This window comes from Nicotiana attenuata, unplaced genomic scaffold, assembly GCF_001879085.1.
Source record: "Nicotiana attenuata strain UT unplaced genomic scaffold, NIATTr2, whole genome shotgun sequence".
In the NCBI taxonomy this organism is placed as follows: Eukaryota; Viridiplantae; Streptophyta; class Magnoliopsida; order Solanales; family Solanaceae; genus Nicotiana; species Nicotiana attenuata.
The window spans coordinates 129118-139783 of NW_017672507.1; the positions used below are offsets into that span (position 1 = coordinate 129118).

General features: G+C 35.3%; 1 protein-coding gene across 2 annotated transcripts; it reads right to left on the reverse strand.

Annotated features, from left to right (window-relative positions):
• Positions 1–597: 597 nt before the first annotated feature.
• On the reverse strand, positions 598–5897 carry LOC109213479 (probable methyltransferase PMT3). Of its 2 annotated transcripts, none has more exons than XM_019377279.1 (8): positions 5659–5897; positions 3974–4402; positions 3707–3871; positions 3413–3595; positions 2724–3318; positions 2029–2141; positions 1682–1902; positions 598–1184 (listed from the first exon to the last, which is right to left on the reverse strand). In XM_019377279.1, the coding sequence occupies exons 2-8, from the start codon at positions 4235–4237 to the stop codon at positions 863–865; spliced, it is 1863 nt and encodes a 620-aa protein (XP_019232824.1). In that variant the 5' UTR covers positions 4238–4402; positions 5659–5897; the 3' UTR covers positions 598–862. The 2 variants fall into 2 exon arrangements, with proteins under 2 accessions (XP_019232824.1, XP_019232825.1); XM_019377280.1 differs by having other exon boundaries at positions 3974–4451.
• Positions 5898–10666: the final 4769 nt, after the last annotated feature.

The following is a 10666-nucleotide window of genomic DNA, read 5'->3' on the forward strand; positions in this document are numbered from 1 at the left end:
TGTGCGTTAGAAAGAAAAAATCGTTGTCTTAATTAATTACTTCATACTGTTTGGATCTTATAAAATGAATTTGAACATTGACTAAAAATACAAAAAACTGGACCAACTTGAAAATAGCGTTTAAAAAAATAGAGAAATGAAGGCTTTTAAATCTTCAAAAGTTATGAAGGTGAAGAAATTATAAAATTATAACTATGTTTAAGTTGAATACATGGAATGATGAATGAGTTTCTTCCTTTATTAACATAGCTACGTAGGATCATCCAAATATCTAAATAACGGTATTCTTATATAAATAGCCGGGCGAATTCACTATTCTTTTTAAAACTAATATACATAAATTATATATGTATTGTACATTTTTAGCAGTTAGGTACTTAGGTAGGCAACTATTTTGAATAATTAGCAAAGCGGCAACACGCCTCTCTCTTTCTAGTAATTTATTTGTGGTAAGGTCAAATAATAAAGAGATATTATCACTTTTAGCCTGTACCAGAAACTATTTATATCTGGTAACCGAAAAAGTATATACATTTTGCATAATTTTTGCATATAACATACAGAATGTATATATATACAAAAAATATACAAACTTTATACATTTTTCGGGCTAATATTTTTACTAACGGTTGTACAATGTCATTTTTTCCAATAACAAATAATAGCCTATGAATGCATTATGTAGTCCAACAGTTTGTCAACTACATGAAAAGGCGTGGAAAAAGGTATAAAAGAAATAAATATAACGCACAATACAAAATCAAACTGATATCTCCCAGACTTTTAGGGCATATTTTTTGTTTTCTTAATTCCTAAAGGCAGAGAGAAAATAAATCAGGAAAAAGTGTTCAAACTCTACTGTCTATTCTGTATCTCTGATGCTTCCACTTGTGAGCCACAACTTCTTTTGCACGACTAAAACAATGTCATCGCCCTCCTGCTCGGGGTCTGAGGTGGAATCGGCTGATCCAACTGCTTCCCAGTGCAATGCCGATAAATGCTTCTTTACAAAGTCGATAACATGTTGTTTATCACGGATGATAACGAAACCTGTAGGTCTTAGTATGCGATCAATCTCGAGTAACAAGTCCTCACCACTGCAACCTTTCTTCTCAACGTCAGAGAAGACGGTCCATGCATGGAGCAAATCATAGGTCCTGGGATATGTTGAGAATGCTTCACACCTGCACAAAATAAGCGTAAGCAACTAATATTACAGATAAACACCTTGACTATGATCATGTTCCACCCAGAGACGGATTTAGAATTTAAGTTCTAAGGGTTCAACATATAAGATACTCAGCATTGAACCCATTATATCTTCAAAATTATGAGTTCATATTTACTATTTGTTGCAGTTTTAGTGAACTTCTACACATAAATTTATGCATCGCGCAAAAATTACTGGGTTCAGATGAACCAGGTACCGAAAGAAAGAAATGACCAATACTGATGTCAGAGCTCCTCAACCACGAAAAGACTAAATCAACTACACAGCTACCTTAGTTTTTCTATTTGAGAAGACACAGCTACCTTAGTTTTATTAAAAATAAAGTTGGATAGTCCTAAAGTATGCTGGCATACTGCTTACTAAACAAAAGACTGAAGGCGAAAGACTTACGCCACAAAATGGACTAGCAGACTATATAATTACACACAGTAAAAAAAATTATCCACTTACCAGTCATGAGTTGTGCCAATCAAGCCTCGGTCATATACAATCTTGAGAGTGTTGGGTCCATCTTTCGATACGACATTCATGACCCACACATTTTTGTCGTTCAGAGCAGCAGCAAATGACCCCAAGTTAGCCTTCATGTCCATGATATTTCTCAGGGTGTCTGATGAAATCTTTGGACTTAACAAACTCCAATATTGGTCTACTCTCTGCCTCCAAGTTTCCTATTGATAAGCCAAGAATGCAACGAGTTGTTAAGTTCTCAATTCTCTTACTCAATTGCAATGGATCACTTAAGCTCGTGTGCAGAATCAAATGGTACAAGTTGACCAAGATTACTTAAAGCTTACCATGTCCTTGTCAAACATTTCATTTGAATACCCAAAATCAGCAAGACGGGGAGGAGGACTAGTTAATCGAGCTGGCCAAGGAGCCAGTCCGCTTCCACCGACTTTGTGGTCATCTGAGAGAGAACATGACAATAAGGAAATTAAGGTTTTGAGGAAAACTAATACTAATCAACTTTAAAGTTTCTTACGACCTTCAATAAACAAAAAATGTATCATTTTAATAATAAATGCAACTAAAACTTACTGTTTCATGTATATATCTAAAAAGACTACTGCAACGGTAATCAAACGTGTCCATTCAAGAAAATACTCCAAACATATTCAAAATACACAAGAAAGAAACATGCAGTTATGAGGTCCATCAACCAATGTGGGACACTTAAACACAATTAAAATAAAATACCACAACTTCAAATTGCTTTAGTCGCAATCACAAACTAGCCCTCAAAATTAGTCAAAAATGGATAATCTAAATCAGGGTAGAAAACAATTCACAGAATTCAAGCCGGAACTGGTGTTTAGCAGTTAGCTGGAATCTCCTTTACGATATTATGCTATTATTTGCAAACTCTTCGGTCATGAAATGAACTTTAGAAGAGCCGACTGAACTAGCTTGCTATTGAGGCATAGTTGTGTTATAGTTGTTATACTAGGGGACACTAAGAGAAAAACAGACAAGAGGGGCAAGCACTTACGTTCAGAATAAGGTGTTATGCATGGTTCCATATTCACACCCCAAACAGCATCGGGATCATCATCAGACCGACAGAGCGGTGGTTGAGTACCAGGAGGTCTTTCCATGTAACAATCATTGTTTAGAGGCTTTTGCCAAATGACAGTTTGGTTCCTTTTCGCTGCAATTCTCCAGCACATGCGTTCGACAAGTGCACTCATCTCCCTCCATATTCTTAAATCCTCTTCATCCTGTGCATATGCTTCAGGGGATGAGTACGCAAAATAGCCTCCGGGTCTAAGTACTCTATCGAGCTCAAGGAGGAGGATCCCATCCCTTTGAAGCCAATCAATCCTACAACGAGAACAGTGAGCAAATTCAAATGACCTGCTTGGATATGGAAGCCTTTTTGTTCCAAGGACACCAAGATATGCGGGAATCCCTCTCTCTAAGGCAAACTGGATTTGGTTCTGATGCACATCGTTTGGTGCCAATGACATTGCTATGATATCAGAGGATAGGAGATAACCACCAAAACTGGCCACACCGCAACCAACATCAAACACTGTGCGTATCCTTCCCTCATTGTTCAAGTTATCGTTTGAAAAGTTCAGCATCTGCAGTTTATCATTTCGTAATGGTTAATTACTTAGTTCTTTTTTTTTTCTGACCTTTCTGCAAATATCTGAGAAAGAGAGAAGAAGTCCTTACATTTGCAATCGAGGCAATGTACTTATCCGCTCCATAGTGAAAGTGAGTGCCTCCACCAGGAAATATTATCTTTTCACCCTTAACAACCATCCAATTCTGGTCAGATTTCTCATGTGCAAGATGCGTATGCGGAATGTTCACTTTCCAAACCTCATCTCTACTTCTTGGCCACTTAATTGGCACCTATAACAGCATCCAAGGGAGAAATAAGAAATTTAAGTGTCTGTTAAAAGGAAAAATGTAAACCTGGTAATATGTCTAGTGTTAACTTCACTACAGCTTCAGCATATTCACCTTGTATCCAGGAGGAGGAGGAATCAGACAATTGAAACGCCTTTCAGGCAAGGGGCAATGCCTTTCATAGTGCTCCATCAATGACAAATCCAACTTTAATCTCATTTGATATATGAGATGTCTGTCTAGACACGGAATTAATTCTGAATGGCGATCATCACAAACCTTCAAATTCAAAGACCAGCACAAAATTAACAAGGCAAACAAAGTACGCAACCAAACTTTGTGACTTCATATCGGGCTGTGAAATGAAGAAAGAAGACTTACTGGGAAGCTCTTAGGGATGATGCCACCGTCACCATCTTCCAGTGCAAACTTCACGTCTTGCCTGCTGCTGAGATCAGAGTTGTCATCCCCACCCAAATAAGATGATCCCAATTTCCTCAAAGAACGGCTGCCGTACTCAAGAGCTGACTCACCATTGCTCTTGGATCCGAAATACATGTACAGGAAAACAACGAGGACTGCCCCAATACCTACGGAAGTCAACAAGCGCTTCTTCTGCGCTCCATCTGATCTCCCTCGCATCATTTGAGTAGTTTGTTGTGCCGCAAATTAACTTCTCTCTTTTCTACTTCAGCTCTTTGAAATCATAATTGTCTAAAGAAGGGAAGAATTGGAACCAAGTTTCCAAATTTAGGAGATTGAACAACTTTGACTCTCACAAAAAATGGTCTATAACATTGAGTAAGCAACCTGTGAAATCAAATGCATGAACCGTCAGAACTAATCAAGTAGCGTAGGCCTGAAAAACAAAAAAAGAACAAAAAACAAAAAAGATCAACTCAAGCAGAAAAACTGCATAACATATTAAGCTTGGCAGCAGTCTTAGAAAGCTAGTGCGACACATTTTAGCACCACTCACTCAAAATGCCAACTTTGTAAACAAATTCTGTACTATGAGGATTCAACATGAGTTGGCAAGTTTTATATTGGCTGCCAGCCTACCGCAACCCTCCTATTTTATCCGAGCTTGTGACCGGCAATGTTAGCAAGCTCACACAGTTTCAAAATTAATATACTAACAAGACTAAAACCTATTAATAATTTAATATTGTCATTAATATTACTATTACTTAATATGTAAAACTTATTTTTGGCTTCATTTTTATTTGGTGTGACAATAACATGAGTTGAGCTTAAACGAAGAAGCATGGTCAGTGAAAATCAAAAGGGATAACAGAGGCATTTCTTTTTTACAATTTTCATGAATCTCAACTCTAATTACTGCCAAGTTAGCTTCAAGACCCCTCCCCCCCCCCCCCCCAAAAAAAAAAGGAAAAAATCACATAAATTAGTAATAGGGTCCATAACCTTAAAAATTCAGTTGTTGAAGTTCTGAAATTCAAGCTTGTATAGTTGTCATTGCATTGTTAAAGAAAACGACAAAGTTAGATTCGAGTGTGAATCACTTAGTTATTGCATACCTATGTGCGTAATCAATCATAAGCTATTTTATGAACCAAGAACAGATCATTACTGAAAAAAGTAATATATTAACTACCGTAGCATTTACTTTCAAAGGAACACTTTTACTCCGGAATTAACCAGTATTTTCCATACTAAATGATGAATCAAAACCAAAATTTCATTAAAATATAATGTAATGCCAAAGTCTAAAAACAAAGTATTTTTTCTTTTGTTTCGTAAAAACATAAAAGAGTACCTATATGAATAACTAAAACATAAATATGAAACACAGATCTGAATATGGAATCATATACTGAAGAATTTATGATTTACAAACAGAGATCACCAAACAAAATTAATCTTTGCATTCAAAGGGGAATAATTAACTACAGCCAAACTTTTAAGTGATTGAGTTGCATCATTTGTTTATATATCAAAAAATATATAATTAGAGCAAAGACGAGCTTTTAAATTAAAAAGGCAAACATAAAAAGCAATAACGAGTAAGCAAAAAATCAATTAGATCGAAGAAAAAAGCTTACCAGATTGGAGTAAGGATTTGTACAGATCTGAATTTGGAAAAAAAATGAGAAGAGGATTGTGGAATAAGGAGGGAACCCAAATAAATGAAGAGATGGGTTCCTAGAGATGTGATGAGAGGGAAAAAGCTGGTATAAATGGATATACGAGAGAGAGAGAGAGAGAGAGAGAGAGAGAGGGAGTGTGTGTGTGCGTGTTTTTTCTGAGGAATAAATGGAGAGAGAGTGACGGTGGATTAGATCTCAGATTTTGTAGTGTGAAAACTTTGGGGAATTCTTTTGCTAAATTGCCATTTTTGTATATAATATAATGGATACCTCATTTATGGATAACTCAATAAAAAAATATTAAATATTAAGACATGCATAAGGGTAAAATAATTAAAGTTCCATCCGTGTTAATTTTCTTTAAAGGGCGTGTACAAGAGAATCATAACGGATAATATAAGACGAAAGGATTATATTTTTTTCTTTTTATATAATTGTGGTGTCCGAATTAAACCGCACGCTAAATTATGAGACACCTAAAAAAGAAAATGTCATTATAAGGATTTCCTTATTTCATTTATTGATGATCACCTATATTGTATTTTATTAATCTCTTATAAAAATGGACATACAATCCAAAAGATTTTAAGTTATATACATTGTCAGTATAAAAAGATTTTATATTTTTATCTATTGTAATAGATAACTTAATCTGTTTTAAGATTAAAACATTTACATTTTAAAGAAGTTTACATGTAAATATTCTTTTAGTTATATAATAGTATAAAATTCTTCTCAAAGAAAATCTAAAAACATTTATAATGAGTGATACAATCTGATTTATGATCGTCAGACGTCGATGCCGTCGGTGGTTTTCAATTGGGCTGGGCGGATCTAAAGGTATGAGTATGGATTCGGGAATCCAATAGTTTTCGGCTAGATCCCATATTTATATTAAGAAAATCATTTAATGTATTAGAATATTTAACCAGGAACTCAATTTTTAGTCCGGTTATTATAATATATTACTTTAAAGTCGATATAGGAACCTATAAACTTAAAATTCTGGATCCGCCTCTGCTCAGAACATATTGAACCTGTTAAAAGGTCCAAGCCTAAGGGAACTCATAATAATGCCACGGGTTCAAACTGTGGAAACACCCTCTTGCAGAAATGCAGGGTAAGACTGCGTACAGTAGACCCTTATGGTCCGGTCCTTCCTCGGACCCCGCGCATAGCAGAAGCTTAGTGCATTGTAGTGCTCTTTTTTTAAAAGTTAAAGAAAATTTAACCTAAATAGGCCGTCGAATGTATAACATATGTCTAATATCTCGGATATATACCATATATATAATCTTTATAATCAGCTAAAAAAATAACAATGAATCTGATTGTAAAGATCTGCATAATATTTGTGCATTTAGAGTGAAGGGGAAGTTGAAATAAGCCTTAGCAAAGATTCCTGACTAGTGTTTTAAAAGGCGGGGGCATGAGCGAGGCGTTTTACCTCTGACGAGGCGAGGCGTAAGCCCTGAGATATGGGGCGTAATTCCCACGGATCTCTAAATTTTACTAATTTCAGGAATTTTAAGATAGTATAAAATAAAAAATAGTTATAAAGATTACATTAAAATCACAAAATTATAACAACTAATTTATTTAAAATACTTATAAATTATAATTCGACTATGAATAATACAAAAAGTATGACATATATCATAATATGCAAATTAGCTGCAACGTCGTTACAGCTCAAACATCAAAAGTAAATGTATTCGATACGAAATCTTATATGTATCTCTTGATGAGTAATGAATCTTGAAAGAATTTCGATATTATAGTTTGATATGTTTTTTAAAATACTCACTTTATTTAACTTGAAAGAGAATTTATATAAAAACATAATTCACAATTTAAAAATGATTCTCTAACATCATTTATTGTAAAGTTTCAACAAGTTAATAAAGTGACACATAATTCACCATACATACCATGATAACTAATTATTTGTAAATAGTTACGCTAGCTAATAATGAGCTATTAAATTAATAAGTATTTTATCTTGTAAACGTGAAAAAATAGTATTTAGAAAAATAATTATAAAAAAAATTTATGGACTATTATATAATAAAGACATAACAAAAGTTAATAAATAAATACTTTTGAAAGATTTAATTAAAATTTACTATCATAGGAGTCTTAGTGGATAACGTGCAATTAGTTTTTATTTTAATTATGACATTAAATACTCTCAACTTAATAATTTATGATTAAGAAAAAAAGTAATTTTAAATAGTCAATGATTTATTAAGAAAATTTGAGGATTTACAAGGTTAGTTACACACAATTGCATAAAGTTCTATTAAGCGAGCCCAGTACGTTGGGCGTAGGGCGTGTCCGGGGCGTAAACTCCGACAGCCGAGGCGTAAGTGTCACGGAACTAAGCCCCACGCATAAGTCCAGAGGCGTTTTACGAGTGCTCCGCCCCGGAGCGAGCCTCGAGCGAGTCCCAATTCTGCCTTTTAAAACAGAGTTCCTGGCAACTTATATTTGACTTCTACTTATTGGTCACCGTGTAAGGGATATATTTTAATTTTAACTAATAATAGTATTTAACTAAAACTCAGTCTAAACATTTATAATGAGTGAGACAATCAGATTTATGGTCGTCAATCCCGTCGGTAGTTTTCAATTGGGCCGGCTCACAATATCGAACCAGTCATTCAGTCCAATAAAGTTTTGGGCTCAGAGCATATTGGACCTGTTAAAAGGTCCAATCCAAAGGGAACTCATAATAATGCCTTTTTTTGGCAAAAGAAAAAGGAATTTTTACCTCCTATAACAAAGGTTGATACCTTATTTATTTTACATAAATATCTTTTAAAAAATTATATTGCATAGCTACCTTTTGATTTTTATAGCCAAATATCTATTTATGGTTACCTCCTGCCCTTAAGTCATAAAATACTCTTTGTATTATTTTTCTCTCTCATTCTTTCAGATTTTTCTCCACCCTTTCTCTCTCTCTCTCAACGCCAGTCTCTCTCCATGAATACAACCACTATTCTCCACTAATTCATCTCCATTGTCTCGCGAAATTTTCATTGTCAGTGGGCTGGGGCTCGGAATCAATGTCGAAATTATGCCCTAGAGAGAAAGATCCGCCCCATTCCGATGGCCATTGATTTTCAATGAAATCTGGACATGGCCACTGCAACTCTTGCCTCTCACCACCTCCATTGATGCTTTTCTTCATTTACAAAATTTGCAATTACTAACAAAATAAGACAAACTGCTATCGAAAATAAGGAATTTTTTTTGTTTTTGCGCCAAATTTTGAGAGTTTCAAGTCAGAATCGCGTCCCTCTAGACGAGACGACATTAGGGTTGTTCTTGAACAAAGACGACGCAGTTTGCCGCTGAGCAACTTGAAGAGTCTGTTACCTTTTTTTTCATTGTATCTCAATGTATCTAGTTGTATTCTATGTATTTCACTGTATTCATTGTCTTTTTTCCATTGTATTTCAATCAATTAGGGGGAGAGAAAAAGGAAATCAAAAGAGAAATTGTGCGGAAAGTTTAATCATTATCTCATTTTGATCCACGTATCCCTATATGTTATGAAGAGGTTCAAAAGATCACACATTTACAAAATATAGCAAATCAAATGCTAAACGTGTTTACTGATTTGAAAATGATAACTAAGTCACATATCCCTACAGAGAATGTGCCTATCCGAATTAATGTCCCAGCAGGACCATTTACTAACATGAGAATTAGTGAACCTAAAGCACGCCTAAAGCGTGGTAGTCGTTTGAGTTCTAAGGATTTAAATCCTCAAAAAAGAAAATCGACAAATGATCAAAACGATACTATGAAGGGATCTCCTGAAGAGACCCAAGATCTGATTAGTTCTAGGATTCCTAAAGAAATCAATGAACCCGAGACTTAAGTGAGTAAGAAGCATTTAATAAGTTCTACTGGTGATGGAATTAATTTAAATCGATCTGAAATAGTGGCGGATAATATTTTTGCATATAAAGTTGCACTTAACATTATGCAAGATGGTGAGGATCTTGAACTCCGATCTGTCGAAGAATGTCGACAAATATCTTATTGGCCAAAATGGCAAGAGGCAACTCAGTCAGAATGCACTTGCTAAAAGAGAGGTCTTTGGACCAGTAGTCCAAACACCTGCTGGTATAAAACCAGTTGGTCATAAATGGATTTTTGTGCGAAAAAGAAATGATAAAAATGAAATTGAAAGATACAAAACCTGCCTTGTCGCACAAGGATTCTCCCAATGACCTGAAGTCGATTGGATGAAACATATTCACCTGTTATGGATGCCATAACATTTCGATATCTCATCAGTTTAGCACTACATGAAAAGCTTGAAATACATCTAATGGATGTAGTTACAGCTTATCTGTAGGAGAAGAGATAATGGGAACTGCGTTCGGACAGGTGCTCACACCCAATTGTATCACCAGAATAGGGACAAGTGCAATGTGAAGGGCCAGCTCTCAAGTGTCCAAGTTCAGAGGGAGCTCAATGGTCCCAAGGCAAGGCTCACAGGAGGGGGCAGAACTTAAAGTCTAAGAGGGAGTGCAAGTGAAGAAACAAAATTTAAAGAACTCAGAAAGTAAAGAAGAGGGAAGAGGTGCTGGCAAAGCAGTCAAAACAAGTCATACAAAGGGTTCAGGATTGGGAAAAATTGCCAAAAGAGCCTATGTACTTAGGCATTAGCTAATCCTGGGCATACATAGCAATAGAGAGTGTTGTTTGCTTACAGAATCAACAAGAATACACAACACATGATGGGACATAGAGGTTATGATTCCAGGGGAAGCAAGTTTGAGCCATAGACAATAGTATTTAATACTGTCATGCCTCAAACAACTATTAATATCAAACACATTGGGGTAGGGGGTTTGGGATTCATAATAGGAGAAGATTTTAGCATGCTAAAGTAAACGCTGAACTGAGCACAAACAGTAAGGCAGACATGCAAGTAAAGGTA